Source organism: Cibotium barometz, chromosome 11 (assembly GCF_041138505.1).
Source record: "Cibotium barometz isolate CiBa-2024 chromosome 11, ASM4113850v1, whole genome shotgun sequence".
In the NCBI taxonomy this organism is placed as follows: Eukaryota; Viridiplantae; Streptophyta; class Polypodiopsida; order Cyatheales; family Cibotiaceae; genus Cibotium; species Cibotium barometz.
In genome coordinates, this window is record NC_141056.1 from 27344654 (window position 1) to 27365599 (window position 20946).

The 20946-nt window shown below is 45.8% G+C and overlaps 1 protein-coding gene across 1 annotated transcript in view; it reads right to left on the reverse strand.

Annotated features, from left to right (window-relative positions):
• Positions 1-7108: 7108 nt before the first annotated feature.
• The window catches only part of LOC147633987 (uncharacterized), a 127879-nt gene continuing 114041 nt past the window's right edge, over positions 7109-20946 (reverse strand). Inside the window, exons 7-8 of the mRNA XM_086805069.1 lie at positions 8503-8547; positions 7109-7644 (exon numbers count right to left, since the gene is read on the reverse strand). Coding sequence (XP_086661195.1) covers positions 7522-7644; positions 8503-8547 — 168 coding nt within the window. The 3' untranslated portion in view covers positions 7109-7521. The remainder of the gene's footprint in view (positions 7645-8502; positions 8548-20946) is intronic.

A 20946-nucleotide genomic window follows, 5' to 3' on the forward strand; every position in this document is an offset into this window, starting at 1 on the left:
CAAGGGACTCTCAAAGGCCACCAAAACACATTGATAATTGGGCCTTTCCAATGCAAATAGCAATCAAATGTGGTTTGATGGTGGTGACCAAACTTTATAAGAGTGAGGTTGGCTTATAAAGGTTGGTCATAGTCGGACCACATTTAGTTGCAATATACATTGGAAAGGCCCAATTTTTAATATGGTGGTATCGCGATTCCCTAAACGAATACAATCAGCACAATGTGTTTGCCTAGGTCGTATTTAGTGCTTATATGATTATGTCTACAAATCAAACACCAAATTAGTTATCTTCTTGGTTAGAGATGCGTATTACACCTGACTGTGCCCTTACCTATTAAATTTTCAAGTTGGGAGCTCTCTTTCTTTCTTTCCTGCTTATGGGTGCTTCTCATTCCTCTATAAAAGTGGTGCTTCTCTTGGAATTTCTAGCTTTCATAATACGTGTGTTGTAGCTCTCAGATAGGCTCTTACCTTGATGGTTTGCTTACGTTTGTGGACTTGCTTGAGATTTAAGGTGCATGCGAGTGATTTTTTTTGAGTGAAGTAGCAACCTTGGTCTAAAATCTCAAGATTAGGATGGAGTAAAGCATGTGTAAGGGAATGGACCTAGGGAGATGAGAGGAAGATACACATAAGAGAGTAAGAAAAGTTAACTTTAGCTTTTCTAATATGGTCGTGCTTAGTTCATCTAATATCATGTTGCTTTACTACTTTCTCTTGTCCAAAGTCATGAGACGACTTAAGATCTGAGATGGTGCAGCCATTGTTGGAGACCATGGATACTAGTTGGGGTAACTCCAACGTTATCCTCAAACTTTATGGCCATTTTGCAACATGCATCTAGAGAAGCTCTTCTGGATAAGGGCTGATAATTGTGCATCTTTGGACCACGTACTTCCTTACGAAAGCATTGCAACAATTGGTCAATCTCTCTCGAAGTTTGCATTGAGACAGATGGGCTCCTACAACTTAAATAGATGACTAGGTAACATGGACGTGGCCAACTTTCTTCATAAAGATTACAATGTTAATAGTGCCATTCCATGATAATTATTGCTAACTCTCTTAGTGGTGGATTGCTTTGTTAATCCCAAAATGGATTAACATCCTCCAATACCTATTGATGCTTGATGTAGGTTCCTTCCTTGGAGTCCTGTCAAGTCCAAAATGCCTTGTCACCCAACTTACGCCGGTAGTGATTTTTATGTGACTGTAACCCCTCAATGTGTGCCTAAAATATAGACGAGGAGTCCAAAAAGATGTTTCTACCATGTCTTCTATGCTTAAAATATGGATACGGTGTCTAAAAAGATGTATTTACCATGTCTTCTAAGGTTGTGCTTAGTTCATCAACCATCATGTTGCTTAGTTTCTCATTTCTAGAGTCACGATGTGTAACTTGGTTGAACACAATGCTAATCAATACACTTGAATACACTAAGATTTGATGGACACATACTCAATACAAGAAGTAATTTGCTGAATTGACAAGAGACACACAATGAGCTGGAACGGCTGGCCCCTCCTTCAAATAAAGTTTATTGATCTTGGGAGAATCAAGTACATAGTGTCATGGGCATTTCTGACCAAATTTCCATACCAATGCATATGAATATAGTATTGCAAACAAGTGGTTGTCGATGTAGACTTGCAACTCATACTCTCTCAAGTGCCCATGTTCCCTACCATCTACTCTCTATTGTTCCACCAACACATGGTAGCAATAATGTGCAAGAGAGCACGTAGGACAAGAGAACACTACCCAAGGTATGTGATCTTGTAATCCGGTTCCTCCCTCCTACTACTTGAGTCCATATTTAAGTATAAAAGCTTATCAATTGCAAGTAGAGTCGATTATGACAACGGAAGTCTTCGCAATGGAAGTCCTTGGAGTGATGAGATCAACGCATTTCTTCGCAGCAAAAGTCTTCAAGAGGATGAAGGGAACCTTGGTAAAGTTTTCCCTATGGTTCAACTTGAGAAAGGAGGGATGAAATTAGGATTTTCAACAAAAAGACCAAAAATTACAACAATAAAGAGAGTTGTTTTGCTGAATTTTAGTCATTGGGAGTGCGTAGGAGAGTGATTAGCACCCGGAAACACTCTTGGAAGCTTGGGAAACACCTTAGAAATCTTGGATATGGAGTTGAGAAGGAGAAAGTGCAAAAAATACAACCCAAATGCTCTCATGAAGGAGGCGCCTACCTCTAGAGAGAGGAGTGAGGTGGTGAGTTGTCCACTCTAGGTGGCAGGTAAGTGCTTTGTGGAACAAGCTAGAGAGGACACATGTTTGGTTACTCCCTTTGTACAAAGGGGATAAGGTCTGGGCGTGGACATTGGGTTTTGTCCACCTCGCAACATTAGTGTGTATGAACACTGGGCTGCTCATAATTTATAAGTGAGTTTTGGTCGCCCAAAACTTAATGAAGTGTGTACACACTCACTTATAAATTAGTGTTAACTCTTAAGATTGACCAATACTTAACACCTGCCGCATGCCACATAACCATGTCAGCAGACAATTTCAGACGCACGGTTCGCGGGCTGGCGTCCCCTTACCTAGAACTACACATTGGTCAAGCAAGCATAAAAAAAGCATGCAATTTCAATTGCAAGCAAGCACATAAAGATGCTATGCGATGCAACATTGGTATAGACAATCCCCGTTCATGGGACTGTACCAAAATAGACGTGCTTCGAGCTAGTACACGAAGTACCAAACCCAATGGAACACCAATCCACAAGGCATTTTCGAGCATGTACACAGAGGCACAAGTCCCAACAGAAAGCCAAGTCCATAGTATCACATGAGTGGCATCAATCCCCGATATATACAACTGCCATGGACACCAGTCCAATGTACATACATGATAAGAAAGCACGGGTGGACCAATTGGGTGGCCAAATGGTGACATGATGACTCGAGATCCGAGATTGTGTAGCCATCGTTGGAGACCATGGATACCGTCTAGCTAGGATAACTCCAACATGTTATCCTTAAACTCTATGGCCATTTTGCAAAATATAACTAGAAAAGCTCGCCTGGATAAGAAATGATAATTGTGCATCTTCGAGTCACGTACTCTCTTACGAAAGCATTGTAGCAATTGGTATTCAATCAATCTTTCCCCAAGTTTGCAATGGGAATTCAAATGTTTATGTTGAGATACATAACCTCTCATTGACTCGTGCTCTTGTTGCTTGATATTGTGGAGCTATGCCACTGGGCTTCACTCAAAACTTGGCACGAACACCTTCTTAAGTCGAGTGAAGTTAACTTTATCCTCAAGCTTCAATTGTTTGTTCAATTGTTGCGCCTTCCCATCTAACGTTAGGTAAAATAAATGAATCTTTATTTGGTCATCCATTGGCGTACATGTCTCACTAGTACCTTTAAAGATATCAAATATTTGATCTTTGTATTAGCTTTGATATGTGGTGATGCACCTTTCATCTGTGTTGGCCTTGATGTAGAACTGCGCTCAATTCCCTAGCCACCGCCCCCCCCCACCCCCCCCCCCCCCCCCCCCCACCTATATTTCAACAGCCATTCTTACCAAACCAATTGGGTTGGTTGTGGCCATTGGCAAGGTATATTCTGGAAGACCGGTTATGTTGGATCTTGAACTAGGTCTTACCATATTATTCACTCCTCTTCCTCGTTTGTTGCCCCTTGCTGGATCATAAGAGTGTAGCCTAGAGATCCTTGGACTTTCTCGAGACAACAAACTCTCGCCGAATTCTCAGACGACAACGTATGTATGTCTCGAAGGGATTGTCAAGTCACGTTGTGTAGCAGCCTATAGATGGCTACGAAGGACCTTTGGTGGGTGTGTAGCTATCTACTAGTGATCACGGAGGGTAAAGAGGAAGATAGAGGAGGCATCTTGTAAAGATTTCGATAGCTAGTGATCATGGTTCTTCCCTTCTTTCTCGTGAGGTTTTCACCTCTCCTCACTCCCTCAACCCCTACTCCTTTGTTAAGTGAATGCAACCAGCATGTTAATCGTCCCCAACCCACCTTCCATTGTCTACCTGACTCTACGCACGGCCACCACCCTCCTATGCTAGGCCACTACGGCATGCAAGTTGATCCTCACGCCCCTTCAAACCCCCCCCCCATGTGGCTAATATCATATCCGAGTATGTACACAGGGGTGAGAAGAAAGCATGACTCATCCAATAATAGTATCATACTCCTCCATCACAAAGCCCAGAGTTGTGATGATGATCTCCACCTCCTGTGTGGTGGTGAAACTTGGTCATGTAAACCGAAGAATGTCCTAGATCTATAGTTGATGCATGGTAAGTTGACGAGGACATCTGGCCTTTAGAAGAAATCACACTCTTTGTAGAGATTGTGTGACTGCATATGGCCAGAGTATCTTATGGTCGGGAGGCATGTCGTAGACAATTACCATCCATAGCAGGTGGTCCTAAAGTGTCAAAGAGCCAACACTTAGTTTAGTGCCTCAAAACACTCACTCCAAACAAACTAGAGAGGCATGCCCCCTTGCTAGTCGATCACTGGCAACTATGGCCATGAAAAAGTTGGGCCTATAAAAGTGATATTAAGGTTCACGTACTTCTCAACAATCTCCACTAGAGGTTCTCTATATAGGAAAGATAGATAGGGTCTACGATAGGTGTGGGAGTTCTTTTTTCCTCAACAAACCGTCAAGCTCTTGAGACTATCATTGCTCAAAAAGAGCCAGTTTAACTCGCTTTCTTGCCTGTGCTTCTTTCAACGAGTGAGTTTATGGAAGATGTGTTGCATATCTCACGGGCTGATTTTGATAGGTGTGTGAGTTCTTTTTTCCTCTAGAATGTGTCAAGCTCTCTAGTTATCATTGCTCCGAGCAATTTCTTGTCTGGTGAGAAAGGCGTGCTTCTTTCGACGAGTAAATTTATGGAAGATGCGTTGCATATCTTACGTTTTGAAATCAGCCCGTGTTCCCTCTCGCGTAGGACGTGGAGCCTGATGGTTTTCTACTCTTCTTTGTACCACCCATATTGGGATTGGGAACCCACTAACAAACTTGCTCAAAAGCATGTGGCATAAGGAAAGCTGGCATTGGCAGAGTCATGGATGATGGAGGAGAGTTGGGATGAGATGGTGGAGATAGGTAGTGATAAGTTCAAGGTTGAAATGTGGCGACAAAGGTGGTCCTCAGATATTATCAAGATCATGATGGAAATGGGCACGGGTGAAGCTGGTGGCAAGGGGTGTGGGTGTATTGGCTTAAGGTGGGGCATGAATCGTTTAGGAGAGATACGTGTGGTTGGTTGGCTAGTATGGGGGGAAGGGGGGCTCGTCAAGTCTAGGATATGTGGTATGAGAGTAGGAGACCCCCGATGTACTCCACCGTACTAGAGCCTGCACCATCTGGGAGACATGTAAGACTGTCTGATTGTGGTCATCTGAACATCCCATTATATAAAACTAGCTCATGCATAGCCCCCATCTCCAAGAAGTGTCCACCATATGTGGTTGCCTCTCCTATATCTTCGTTGGCCCTATGTAGGCCCATGTCAATCAAGTCAATCTCAAACAGCATAATGGTATCTCCCTGGAAGCCATACATAGGAACTTGTTCCCCAGCTGTCCGTGCAAAGTCTCCCAACAAGAGGACTTCTCCTTGTTGGGAGAACTATGCAATATCTGCAAACAATGGCACATATGGGGAGTCCCCTATCTCCATCACTCTGCGTGCAAATGCTGATGCCTCCTGTGGGAAGTAGCAAATTGCATGATTTATCACTATCAAGCCGGTGGATTATACATTGGAATGAGCCTTCCAAGGACATACACACACCATTGGAGGGGTGCATGGTTCAGGAGTGCCGTGTTTTTTTCGCCCTCATTTGAGACGAATGCTCATAATGGCCAGGCAGGATGTGGAGGCCCACTTTATGAGGATACGGTTAGCCAGACCTACCTCGGGTAGCCCTCTCTCGAGACTTTGATGGGTTTCCGTGCAAGAGATAATATCTCTATGTGTATACGCCTCTGTGAAGCTTTCTGTGTCTGAGCATAGAGTTCCGTTGCAGTTCCACACAGCCATCCTTGTTGTTTCATAAACAGGGATGCCGGAGACAAAGAGTGACAGCTCCCTCTTAAACACACACACAGATGATATCTTGTTGCTGTGGCCGGAGACAAACTGATGACTTCCTCTTGCACACACACACAGGACTGTGTGTGTGCGCGTGTGTGCGTGTGCGTGTGTGTGTGTGTGTGAGAGAGAGAGAGAGAGAGAGTGAGAGAGACGACTCTGGCCTATTTCATGCATGTACGGCGACAAACTTCTGCAAGACAATTTGTTACTATATTTAATATTTATAATGTAAGGTTAACAACCATAATTGTTAACCTTCAGAACCTTAGAAACGTAGCTGCTAACTATGCGCGGTACGATTTTTATATTCGTTTAATCGATTGATATATATATATATATTCTCTCTCAACGTCAATGTGCAGCTCGAAAAACCCTCCAGCTTAGCCTTCTAAAGAATATCGTGGAAGCTTAAAATAATGAGCAGCTTTAAATCAAGGCATAGTAACCGCAGCTGTAACCCAGCTCTCTCTCCTCTGCTCTGCATTGCAGCCAGACGACTCTCTCTCTCTCTCTCTCTCTCTCTATATATATATATATATATATATATATATACATATATATATATACATAAGAATATCAGCTACCTCTATCATTGTGTTGTCACTGCCGTGTATAGAAGACACTCATTATCTTTAACCATTGGATCTTTTCTTGGAATTCTATTAGTGTTGGATCTGATTTGATAGAAAGCAAAGGTTCCTGTGAGTAGCTATGAATTTAGGGAGCATCACAATATAATAGAAATACTCTCTTCGTTTAATTTGGTCCGTGGAAAACGCACAACCCAGGACCATATATACCATATGTTTTGGTTCTTTTAGGTTTTTGTTAGCGTTCAAATGCTTAACAAAGTGCAGGCCATTCCATTGCACTCCGTCATGTTGTACAAAGCCCTAGACCTCACAAAACGATTAGACTAAAGAGCGAACTGAAGACCTGTACAAAGTCCTAGACCTGATAAACAAGCTAGAATGGATCTCCTTGGCTTGCTTTCCAAGAGAAAACTGTGTTGAGACATGCAACAAGAGAATGAACAGACAAAGACGTTAATGTGCTTCAGAGCCAACACATGGCTGTCGAAGAGCTTTTGGGAAAGTTCATCATAGGACTTTGCCTGAGACTTAACAGGGAGCACGACCCCTCTCTCTCTCTCTCTCTCTCTCTCTCTCTCTGTCTCTCTCTCTCGTGGTTATCCACCTGACGTTAAAAGTGCCCTCGTGTTGCATTCTACCGACGTTAATACCTCTCTCTCTCTCTCTCTCTCTCTCTCTCTCTCTCTCATGATATTATTCCTCACAAAGCAGCTTGGCCCTACCTTCATATGCCTCTTCTACGCTTCAAAAGAAAGAGGGGGGGGGAAATAGTGAATAATATGACCTTCTCATGAGAGCCCTGTATATTAACTAGCCTCACCATTATCATCATCACAATTGAAAGTCTGATAAAGTAAAGAGGCTCCTCGAGTTGCCGAAGATGAGCCAATTTTCTTCCTAAGAGACTCCAAGAGTGCATCGTGAGACTCCTGGCACAACCAAGGTAAAGTCAAGTAACTACCAACCCCATTGGGAAAGAAAAAAGATTTCAGACTTGACTTCTTAAAATTAAAAAATCCATGGGCATGTAGCCTGATAGTGAAGGGTTTTGTCTCCTGGGTTTGTTACCCACCAGCCTACACCTGCTGGTGTGTGTGTGTGTGCGTATTCCCATGATTGGAATGCACATGGATAATGTAAACAATGCTAATCACTTTTGCTTCAAGTTCACGTATACCTTCAACACACACATATATGTGTGTGTGTCTATATTTCTATATATATGTATATATGTGCGCACACACACACACACACATGTACGTATGTATGTATTTATGTACGTATGTATGTATGTATGTATGTATATCCATATGGATATACACATACATACATATACATATATATATATATACCTAAACCCAATGGGCCCCCTCGGGAAACGCTGAGATTAGACACCGTCCAGTGGGCAGAGGACGATACCAAAAGCCACCAGCTTGCTTTATCAGGTAGGGTGAAATAGGCGGCGGAGAAAGGTAGATACAAATCTATTAGATGAATTACTGACCTGACTTTCGAGTTGGAGACCCACTGCTAACTTGTATCTACACACATGCATATATCTATCTGTGTATGTGTGTACATAGTATATACACATATATAGCATGCATGTGTGTGTGCATGTGCACGCACACGTGTGTGCATACATACATATACACACTTAGAAACACACACGCACACGCACACACACATATGATATCCTACAAAAGAAGAAAGGTTTCCAATGTTTTGCATGCACATGGTTAATGTGACAATGTTAGATCACTTTTGACTTCAAGTTCATGTAATACCTTCAACCCTCTCACTTCCTCTTCGAGAGCTGCCGCTGACTCCCTCTGCAAACACATTGTGATATGGTAAGGTCAGAACTGGCAGAGATTTCTGCTTGAGAAAACAAACTCTGACATTAGCCCTTCAATAAACCTCAGTCTCCGTTATTTTTTTAAAGCAAGTTTTTCTATTTTATATTTATGATATCTAAGCTATCAAAGTGCTTAGATCCTCATGACTAGGTATGAGCTACCTTACCACCTTGTCACAAACCATCCAACCCTAAATAACTGCAGTACGACTATATTTGTGCATGCCTGCCTGGCATGTCCATGTAATTGTTTCAAAACCCACCGCTCTTGACTTCTAATATGCACATAGCTTGAGGTTGTTTTAGACACTTTTGTATTTATACCATCCTGCTGGAGCACTGAGTCAGTGGCCATGCTATACCTTCCCCATCACCTTGCGGCATCCTATCAAAAGGTACACAGCAGAGGTTAAAACTCAAGTCCATGCAGTCTCACAAGAAGTTGAAGGGCAGGTCACCATTCAGTTGAAGAAGAAAAAAGCATAGAAAAGCCAAACTCGGAGTTGGGTACCTACAAAAGGTACCCAACAGATGGCGCGCACCACAGGTGATGGGTTGCTACTTTCCAAGCAGTGACCCAAGCCAGAGGTGTGAGCTCTTTGGATATCTAGAGCTTGGTACCTTTAGGAGCTTGGATTGCTCCAGGATTTCTAACCTCGCTTACCCAAAGGTAGTGGTCTAGACTTTCAAGCAAAAGGGATCAGAATTGTAAAAGATAAGGGCAGCACCCAAAGATGATTTTCCATCGAGGGCCCTCATCCAAGAACCCTGCACCAAACCAGCAAATCCTCGGAGCTTTCCATGAGATACCCTGTGGAGTTCAAGAATTATTTGCCCATTGATGCAAAGTGGGTAAATGAGGATTATTTTGTTGACTACCCACAGTTGTTGCAGGCATATCTTGAGGCTTTTCAGTTGAGGACAACTCTTTAGAAGCCCGGGGGGATGTCACCAATTGGCCGACCATTTGGTCCATCTCCAGATTTGTGTCTTGTTCACTTGAGGCCAAGCCAGTGTCTCATGTGAAGGGGCCAGTATTTTTGCATAACATGGACGGGAGCTAGACTGGTGCCACCCGTGTGTTAGCAGGACGGTGTCGTATGGACGGGAGCCAGACTGGTGCCACCCGTGTATGACCTGGACTGTGTTCTATCCATGGGATTGTCACGCCATGGAAGAGACAGTATTTGTGCCGTGTCTTGCATATGGGACTGTCACTCCATAGGGAGGCTCGTGCCTGGATTTGTGTCTTACCTATGGGACTGTCACTCCATAGGAAGACCGGAATTTATGTTTTTTGTCGTGCCATCATTGTGCCCAATAGATGTTTAGTACTTGTTCCATGAACGGGAGATATGTCCATGATAATGTTTGCACATGCATTCAAGTTTTGCATGTTTGGAACTGTTTTCACATGACTTGTATTTTTGTGTTTGCCTGTTTGACGTGCCACTTACTGAGCGGGGACACCTGCCAGTGAGTCGTGAAGTTTGCTCTGTCTTCTCACGAGTTTTGTTGCGTGTGAACAAGTGGTAAGTGTATGGCACTTGTTTATTTTATAGCATTCTTTTTAACCTTTGTTTTTAGAAGGTTGCAAGTTCACATTCATTAAAGAGTGGGCACCCTCCCAAATATTTCATGATGTCCTTGGTAGGGTGGGCACCCACGTATGGGTCAAGGTGGGGAGGGAAACCCCTCACTTAATCTTATGTGTGGGGGTGGGTGCATGGCCACCTACCCACCCCTCACCTTGAGACTTTGGAACTGGCCGCCTCCATGCAACTGTGGTGGGCCGGCCAGCTGCTTATCATGCACCCTCTTTCATCAATTAGGAGTGAACCTCCTTTTGCATATATTCAGCTGCGCAGAGGCAAATCAGGATCATCTCTCTGCTTGTCCTCTCCAACGGTGCATGACTGGTCGACCTTACTGCTGGACTGCGCACAGTTTTCCTCCACCTGCTCTCAGACAGCTGCACGCTGGTGGACTACGCACAAGCCTCTTCTCCGCTTGCCCTCAGGTTGCTGCACGTTGGTGGGCTGCGCCCACCCTGCAGGCGGCTGCGCTCAGATCTCCAGGCGGCTGTGCCCAGGCCTCCTCTCCATACTGTAGGCGGCTGCGCTCAGATCTCCAAGCGGCTGCGTACTCTTCCCTCTTGCCAGTAGGCTCCCGCATCTTGGTGTCCATCTCTAGCAGCTGCACTTAGGCGCCTCGGGTATTTGTCTTCCACTAGCGAGCTACAGGTAAGTGGATTAAGATTTAAGCAAAGGACTTTGATGTATGTGAACTTGCAACCTTATAAGGACACTCTCTGCTCTGCTAACACCCGTTCGGTGCCGGGTAGTCCAAGCTTCTGGAGAACCACAGTCCATGGGTGCCGAGATCGGGAGAGCCAGGTATTAGTACGGGAGCGCCTGTTTGTGCGTGGTCCTAGAACACCAGTGGGGCGGCACAAGACTGTAGAGACTAGACTACTCAAGTGGGTTGCTCTCCTTCGAACATCTACTTCGAGTCTCTTTTTTTGGTAACTGTATTCATCTCAGTTGTACATGGACATCATCTGGTTCATTGAACCCATGGAGCATTGTATCTTTTAAATACTCCCAATAATATATCATATATTGAGGGGGGGGTCGGCCCGTTCCAGCCCCAGTGCTGGTGTCCATTGATCAACATTTCATTTCATTTCAATTTTCAGTTGTTATTAAGTTGTCCATTCAAATTGTGATATTTAAGTTGTGCTATTACGCGTGTGGGTGTCCAACGGAGTCTATTCCCACTGGACGGGATCGGTTTCAGTCTTCAACCATTGTGTTTCTTGATCTTGGAGCTACCAAAGCTCATTAATAGATTTTCATTTTTTTTCTTTGTTGGAGGCCATTGTCATCCTATTCTTGTGAACGTTAATATGAATCTTGTTGGGTAATTTGGAGCTAGTTGGTGTGAACAGCCCCTTAGGGTGTGAACAGCCCTTATTAAGGTCTAAGTCAAAACATGAGGCTTCCTCCTTGGGAGGTTCTTATCACAATAAGAATATCATTACATCTCTCTCTCTCTCTCTCTCTCTCTCTCTCTCTCTCTCTCTCTCTTCACCATTGTCATGGATTGAGCTTCCTCTCTCCTTGAACCCTCATCTCTCCTACACACGTCATGGAAATCTTTCACCTCCATAGGTTGGGTTCCACGTCCTATGAACACCAACATGGAATTAGAGCTAGGGTGAACCCACCAAGAGTGCTGCCACCATCGTCATCATCATCATGGATGCGTTTTGATGCTGCTGCCTCCAGCAGACCCTGGGTTTTCTCTGCACTCCAGCCATGTAGCAAGCTCCGCCGCCCACGGCCAAGGTCCACCTAGAGCCACCACCGACCGACGCCACCATAAACAGGCAGCCCTTCTACAGAGGCCACTGCCACCGTCCATCCTCGCTTCGCAGAAGGAGTGCGCAGGGTGCGTAGCTCCACCTGCCGCCACCCTGCTTCGGCTCCAATGCTGCTGCTACGTGACTGTGCCATCTGCCTACTTCCAGCCGCTTCACTTGGTCTTCTCCACCCTTTACAACAGCCTCAGCACCACCCATTTCCCTTCTATGACTCCCTCTGCACACCTTCTCCTTCATTTACCTTCAGCAGCCCTTTCCTCGACAGCACTTTTGCATTTTCCTCATCATCAACATTGCTGTGTTCTTCTTTTTCTCTTGCGTTGAACCTGCAGCAGCTGCCTCAGAGTTAACCACCCTATACTCCTCTTTTGCTCCAACCTCTCCGCCTCTGAGCTGCGCTGCGCCTGAAAGGGGACTACATAGGAACACCAGAACCATCAAAGTTTGGGGGTTTTTCACATCTGACGTGAATATTCTAAGATCTATTTTTTCATAGGTTTTTCTGCAGAGATTTGGGGATTTCACAGATTGAATGAGAAATCCTTGGGCTACTGGATCTCCAATTTGATGAATTTCTCCATATTGGAGAAAAGCCCCAAATTTCTCAAGTTGCACAAGCTTTATATGTGAAAATCATTAAAAAATAGCTCTCAGTGGTGAAAACCCCAAACTTTGATGGTGTTGGAGTTCCTATGTAGCCGCCTTGCAGGTGCAACGCAGCTCAGAGGCGGAGCGGTTGGAGGAGAAGAGGAGTAGAAGGTGGCTGAGGTTGAGGCGGCTGCTGCTGTTTAACATGAGAAAAAAAATAACACAGCAATGATGATAATGAGGAAAACACAAAAGTGGTGGTAAGGCAAGCGCTGTTGAAGGTAAGTGAAAGAGAAGAAGATGTGCAAAGGGAGTCACAGAAGAGAAACGGGAAGCGCTGAGGTCGTTGCAAGCGGTGAAGAAGACCAGGAGAAGCAGCTGGAAGTATGCGGGTGGCACGCGTTGGAGCTAAAGCAGGGCGGCCGCAGGCAGAGAACGCCGATGGAGGTGGCACCCTGCGCACTCGCTCTACCAAGGCTGGCGCCGGGGATGGGCAATGGCGGCGGCCTCTGCTGAAGGGCCGTGAGTTTATGGCGGCGTCAGCCATGGCAATTCGGTGGCATCTCTGGTTGGACCTTGGCTCTGGGCGGCGGAGCTCACTTCATGGCTGCAATGTGGAGAAAACCCAAGGTCTGTTGGAGGCAGCAGCATCAAAACACATCCATGATGATGACAATGATGGCAGCAAAACTCTTGTAATACCATGTTGGTATTCATAGGATCTGGAGCTCAAGCTATGGAGGGTAAAAGATTCCCATGATTTGTCGGAGAGAGAAGAAGCTCAATCCATAACAATGGTTAAATTAAACGTCTTCAAAAGACCCAATGGATCTATGAGACCAAAAGTAATATAAAAGTGTCCATGTAATCTCATCATGGTAGAAAAGGAAACAAAGACTAGAGCTATGAGCTAGGAATGTCAAATCTGAGCCATATGATACAAAGGGGTGTTGGGTGTTGCATCAGGTGGATCTTTACGGAGCAGCGCTCCAGAGGAGTGGGCCTTGGCTTCGAGGAGCGTTTTGCAGCCAGCCTTCTGAGGGCCTGGGCGCATCTGAGGCCGGCACTCTTCCAGACTCCCCCGGGCACCGATGAGGAGCGCCTGAGGCAGCCATTGATCTGGAACCCCTTGATTCGTCTCCCCAGTGGCCATATGGTTGGCTCGCGGTCTCACGTGTCGTGGGGCCCGTTGAGCTCCGGCCCAGCCCAGTCCCTAGACGACTGGATATGTTTTCAGCAGCTGCCTCCAGAGGCTCAGGAGAGGAGACTCAGTGGGATGAGGGGCAGAGAGTTGATGAGACAGGATATTGAGGCGGCCATCCCCCGGGAGTGGAGGACCCCAGTACAGGACCCTTCACCTCCACAGTGGATGGGTGTCTTTACTCGGCATGAGATCCTCCTAGCGGTCTGCGGCACAGCGGAGAGAGTCGCCCCACTCACTTTCGAGGTGGGAGAGGGTGGCCAGCTTCAGAGGTCACGACTAGATTTGGATGGGTTCCAGGGTTGTATCCTTCAGAGGGTTCGGGTGGTCGGCTTTCATCAGAGACAGTGGTATGTAGACCCCTCACCGGCCTCGATAGGGGAGGATTGTTCTTGGAGACTCTGGGCTTGGGACAGCAAGCCTCTTGTTCGCCTTCAGTGGGACCCAGGGGAGTGGTTTTGGCGAGATCCCTACTCGGCCCCTACCAGCCCTGCCATTCCCTTTTTTCAGTACACAGCGAGGCTGGGGCGGCGGATTCAGAGACACAAGATAGAGAGCACCCCGGCAGTGGCCGAGCATTGGCGGCGACAGGGGCTCTCCCCTGCCTTTCTTAGGGACTTCTGGCAGCGCCTTTGGGCCAGCTTCCGTCCCCGGAAGGTGACACTTTTTCTCTGGCTCACAGCGCATAGAGGATTGGCTGTGGGGGCTTGGCTTGCTTTTGGTAGACACCCAGCGTCCTGCCCTCGGTGCGATCATGCACAGGAGTCACAGCGGCACTGCTTATGGGATTGCCCACAGGCACAGCAGGTCTGGCAGCGCGCTCTCAGGATGGTTTTTGCAGGTTCTCCAGGGGAGATGTTGGTGACATGGGGTGCGGTAGCTTGGGCCACGGATAGCGGCCCTGCACTTGGATATGAGGACGCTCCTGGCAGTGTGACCATCCAGGTCTCTGACAGGGCGATGGCGGTGGTTCCGACGCCAGACTTCTCCTCGGCAGCCTCTCAGGAGGGGGTCGGGCAGAGATGGGAGTTGATCAGCAGCATGACGGCCTGGCACATATGGAGAGCCCGATGCAGGGAGGCCATTGACCACCAGACGACTCCACCGGCGGAGGTCATACAGGCCCTCTGGGTGGACATCATCCACACCTTGAGAGGACACTGGGGGAAACTCCAGGGAGACTCGGATCGCATGAGAGGGCGCCGCAAGGCTTTCCTCCGCACTTGGCAGCCTGGCCCTTTCCTCACCGCGAGGGACGAGGATGTCATTTGGCACTATCGGCCGCCAGTTTGGCTTTTCTCACCTCCTTCATGTATTACTAGGTAGCCCCCCCCAGAGAGCGGCCAGCCACGGGGGGGAGCTCAGGTGTTCATTGTGTTTTATCCCTCCTTGCGAGGTGAGCTTTGTAGCCATATGGCGTTTTCTCATTAACTAATAGAAGGATCTTTTTTCCGGAAAAAAAAAAAGGGGTGTTGGGTGTTGGACTCACACACTCACACACACAAACCTGCACATTAGGGTTAGGTGCAGGGTAGAGAAGCTCACACACAAAAATGAGAGAGAGAGAGAGAGAGAGCCAAAAGTGTGGTATCCACAAAATGCAAGTCAACTCTTGCATGTGTGCCACATCCATATAATATAGAACTACAAAATATTATATGTGTCCTTTCACACTTGATGTCCAAGGGGAAAAACCACATTGGAAAAAGTGCCCTTGGTTAAGCCCTCTTCACACATAGCACTACCATAAATGCACATTAGGGTTAGGTGCAGGGTAGAGAAGCTCACACACAGAAATGAGAGAGAGAGAGAGAGAGCCAAAAGTGTGGTATCCACAAAATGCAAGTCAACTCTTGCATGTGTGCCACATCCATATAATATAGAACTACAAAATATTATATGTGTCATTTCACACTTGATGTCCAAGGGGAAAAACCACATGGGAAAAAGTGCCCTTGGTTAAGCCCTGTTCACACATAGCACTACCATAAGTGAGCATATGCCTACAAATCCCCCCTGTAGTGGAAGTGTGAACCTGTACAAGGTAGCAGATCACTCTCTGTATGAGAGTAAGCCCAAAGCTTTGCGGAAAGTTTCAAACTTTTCTCGAGGTAAAGCCTTTGTGAATAGATCTGCAACATTATCCTGTGTAGGGCAATAAGATAAACTGATCTCCCCTGTGATGGGGAGAAACCTGAATTAGGGTTAGAGTTCATTCATGGGAGACATACACAGAGAAGCAAGGGAGAGAGAGAGAGAGAGTTGTGGGGATAAGTCAACTCATGAAAAGCATGAGTGTGTGACTCCCCTATCACACATGTATATTGCACTAGTACACATAGTGCACTTAGTACATTAAAAGTACTAAGTGTACTATGTACTATAACTTATGGGCTTGTACACACTATAAGGGTGGGCATAACGCCTTTACCCCAACAACCTCCCACTTAAAGGCAAAGTGCCCTTAAGTAAAGGAAAAGAAAAAATCAGCATGTACATGATAATATACAAGGCCATATCAAGGCTGAAAATGGCCTCATCCAATGCCCATCAAGTGTCTGCAATGAGCAAACCGCTCCGGAGGCAAACTCTTCGTCAACAGATCAGCCGGGTTGTCATCCGTATGAATCTTAACAAGCTGAATTTGCTTGTTCTCTATCACCTCTCTGATGAAGTGATACTTCACATCCACATGCTTCGTCTTTGCATGAAAGACAGGGTTCTTTGCCAACTGGATGGCACTCTGACTATCACAATGCAACAATGGAATATCCCCTGTATAGCCCAAATCAACCACTCTGTGGCTGCAATATACTCGGCCTCTGTAGTAGATAAGGCAGTGCACTTCTGCATCCTGGATATCCATGACACAGCACCTCCTGTGAATGTAAATACATAACCGGTAGTAGACTTCCGGTTATCTGGATGACCGGCATAATCCGAATCCGTGTAACCATGCACTAATGCATCCTGTTTGCCAAAGCAAATGCACATATCCTGTGTGCCCTTCAGGTATCTCATGACACCTTTCACTGCTTCCCAATGCTTCTTGCCAGGGTTGGCCATGTATCTAGAAACCACTCCCACTGCAAATGCAATGTCCGGCCTAGTAGCAACCATGGCATACATGAGACTGCCACAAGCTGAAGCATACGGAATCTTGGCCATATCAGCCCTGTCTCTATCTGACTGTGGGCTGTCCATAGCACTGAGTTTCACATATGGAGGCAAAGGAGTACTAGCTTTCTTCCCCCCGTCCATATTGAACCTCTGCAAAACTTTGCCAATATATTCCTTCTGAGACAAATACAACACATGCTGATTTCTGTCCCGAAGTATCCGCATACCCAAGATGTGATTTGCATCACCCAGATCCTTCATATCAAAGGTCTCATGCAGCCTCTTTTTCAATGCATCCATCTCTTTACGAGATTTCCCGGCAATCAACATATCATCAACATACAAAATGAGAATCAAGAGACTGCCATCCAAAGCTTTCTTGGTGTACAAGCAGTGATCTATGTCACTTCTCCTGAATTTCTGAGATTTCATGAATGTATCAAATTTATGATACCATTCTCTTGGTGCCTGTTTGAGCCCATAAAGACTCTTTTTCAGCTTGCATACAAGTTTCTCCTTTCCACTCACTGCATAACCCTCTGGCTGCTGCATATATATCTCCTCATGGAGATCACCGTGAAGAAAAGCAGTCTTCACATCCATCTGAATCAAGTCCAGATCATCATGCGCAACCAAAGCCAACACAGCTCTAAGTGTGGTCATTTTGACCACTGGAGAGAAGATCTCATCAAAGTCCACACCATATTCCTACTTGAAGCCCTTAGCCACTAACCTGGCTTTGTATCTTGGCTTTGCATCTGGTGCAACTTTGAGCCTGTAAACCCACTTGCATGGCAAAACCTTCTTGCCTGCAGGCAAATGCACCAATTTCCATGTTCCATTTTTATGCAGAGAATCCATCTCTGACTTCATGGCACACTCCCAAAGAGCCTTGTCTGCCCTCTGTAAAGCCTCCTTATAACATGAGGGCTCCCCACAGTCAGTGAGCATCAAGTAGTCAACCCCTGGAACAAACCTGTCAGGGGCTCTGGAGGGTCTAGTGGACCTCCGTACCCAATGACCATCATTTGCAGGTTGCTGTCCAGCCTGCATATCACCCATTGGTGGCTCCTGTTCCATGCCATAAGGCTGAAAAATCATGCCCGGTATCTCCTCCAACTGTGGTATATCCATAGGGATATCTTCTGCCATATCTGGCTGTCCATTTGGACCATTTTCAGCACCATTTAAGGGCTGGTTTTCCTGCTGTAATGGCTGATTCACAGCCCTTTGTTGTTGTCCATGATGTCCATCATCATCAAAGATGACTCTGCCAGGCTCCTGTTGCCTTGCAGGCTCCTTATACATGCATGTTTCATCAAAAATGACATCATTGCTGCGTATGATCTTTCTATTCATGGGATCCCAAAGTCTATACTCCATTTCACCTCTGTCACCATATCCTAGGAATATGCATTTGTGAGACTTGGGATCAAGTTTGGTGCGCATTTCCCTGCGTATGTGCACGTACGCAACGCAACCAAACACTCTCAAGTGCTTGTATGACGGAGGCTTCCCTGTCCATACTTCTTCTGGCACTTTTCCACCAAGCCTCGTGTTAGGTGACCTATTTATAAGGTGAACGACTGTCATAACAGCTTCAGCCCAAAAACCATGAGGTAATGCAGCATGTGACAACATAGAACGGACCTTCTCCTGTATGGTCCTATTCATCCTCTCTGCTGTCCCGTTTTGTGGAGGATCATAAGGAGTAGAGAGCTCCCTCTTGATGCCTTTCGCATCACAAAAGTCCTGAAACTGTTTGGACGTATACTCTCCACCATTGTCGGAACGCAAAGCCTTCAGTGTTTTGCCAGTTTGATTCTCAACATGAGCAACAAACTTCTGAAACACTGAGAATGTATCACTCTTCAAACGAAGAGGATAAACCCACACCTTGCGTGTGGCATCATCAATAAAAGACACAAAATATTTTGCCCCTCCCAAAGAAAGCTGAGGCATCTCACATACATCTGTATGCACAAGCTCTAACTGAGCATCTTTCTGTCCAAGAGCTTTCTTGTGGGGGCACTGTAGTTGCCTACCATATATACAATGCTCACAAAACTGAAAACTTGAAAACTTTAGAGAAGGCAAGTAACCCAAACGAGACAATTGCTCCATTCCTTTGACACTCATGTGTCCCAACCGGCTATGCCACATAGAAATTTCCGGCAGCTCGGTTGCATTTACATTAGCATGGTGACAAACACCTGCATGCATAAAGTAAAGAGTGTCCACCTTAGAGCCTCTGGCAACAACCAGTGAGCCCTTACTAATTTTCCACTTTCCACTACCAAATGTGGTAACATAATCAGCATCATCAAGCTGTCCAGTAGAAAGCAGATTCTTCTTGATCTCAGGCACATGCCTGACATCATGGAGCATAAGCTGTGAGCCATCTGAAAATACAAGCCTCACATCACCTCTGCCAAGAATTTTGCATGCATGGTTATCACCCAAATAAACCACTCCTTCATTGCCAGCAGTGTACCTGACAAACAAGTCTCTGCAACCTGTGACATGAAAGGAGGCACCTGAATCAATGATCCATGAGTGCATACCATGACCACCTGTAAGAAGTGAATGGGCATCAAGTGAAGACGTAAAGAGGACCTCATCCTCACTGCCACCTGCATGTGACACATTGATTTCTTCGATCTTGACTCCACTTTTGCCCTTTGGCTTTACATCTTTGGCTTCATCCTTCTCTTTTCTTTGCCTTTTCCCTTTTCCTTTTGATCATTTTTCCATTTGTAGCATTGCTTTTTAATGTGTCCCTTTTTGCCACAATAATGGCATTCCAAATCCTTTTTGGAGCGAGACTTGCTCCTCCCCCTTTCTTGGCTTTTCCCCCTTTGCTGGGATCTCCCACGTGCATTCATTGCATTTGACTTTCCAACAGAGTTGTTCTTCCTGTTCATCTCTTCTTGAAGAAGAGCACCCTCAACATCTGCATATGACAGCATAGCATTCGAATTGCTAGTGGCTGTCCTGAATGTGTCCCAACTCTCTGGCAAAGTGCATAACAAAAAAGTGGCTTTGAACTCATCGTCCATTGCCAACTTTTGATTAATGACTTGGCTGACAATACCATTAAACTCATTGAGATGGGCTGTCATAGAAGCCCCTTCCTTCATCTGAAGGCCTATGAGTTTCTTCAACCAATACACTTTGCTTGAGGCACTTTGTTGGGCATACAAGTCCTGCAATCTCTGCCACATTCCCCAAGCTGTCTTCTCTTCACGAATGCTGAAAAGTAATGAGTCTGACACAGACAACATGATAGTAGATCTTACCAGCTCATCCATATCTTCCCACTCTTCAGCAGTAAGAGAAGCGGGCATTACACCCCTTTCTTTGATAGGCTTGTGCTGCTTTTTCTGGAGCAACACATTGTAGCACTGGGTTTGCCAAATATCATAATTATGCGAGCCTTCAAGCTTCTTGATGTGAAGCAATGAAGAGCTCTCACCTGTGGTTGCCATAGCAATATGCAACCTTTAATGCCTGACTCCCTGCAAATGTGCAAACACTGCACCCAAAGCACACAAAGTGCTCACAAATGTTCTCCCAAGCTTTATCTCCCACTGCGGAAGCAAGAATGCAACTTTTCTCCCACTTTTTGTGATGAAAACAGCAAAATCTGGTTGCTGCAGATTTTGGACAGCACCTTAAATGTGCTCTGTTGCCCTTCCAAAGTACTGTACAGCAGTACCAAGTGCTCAACAATGATGTACCAAACCTGTACCAGCAATTTCAGCAGCTGAAATTGAATCTTTTGGTCACTCAAAACAGTGTACAGCCATGCCAAAACATGCACAAAGATGTGCCAAATCTGTACCAACAGGTACAGTAGCAATAAATGCTCTCCTGGCTGTCCAAATGAGTGAAAATCAGACTTTTACAGTCCTGTACACTGCATACAACAGTCCCGAACAGAAATTGGGCAAAAGCCCCTTGACTGCAAGCTGATTTTTGAGGATTCAAGGCATAAATGTCTTGCCTGCTGCTTTGCCAAGCTCAACAAGCATACGAACTTGAAAAGCCCCTTGATTTGAGATCAATTTCTGATCATG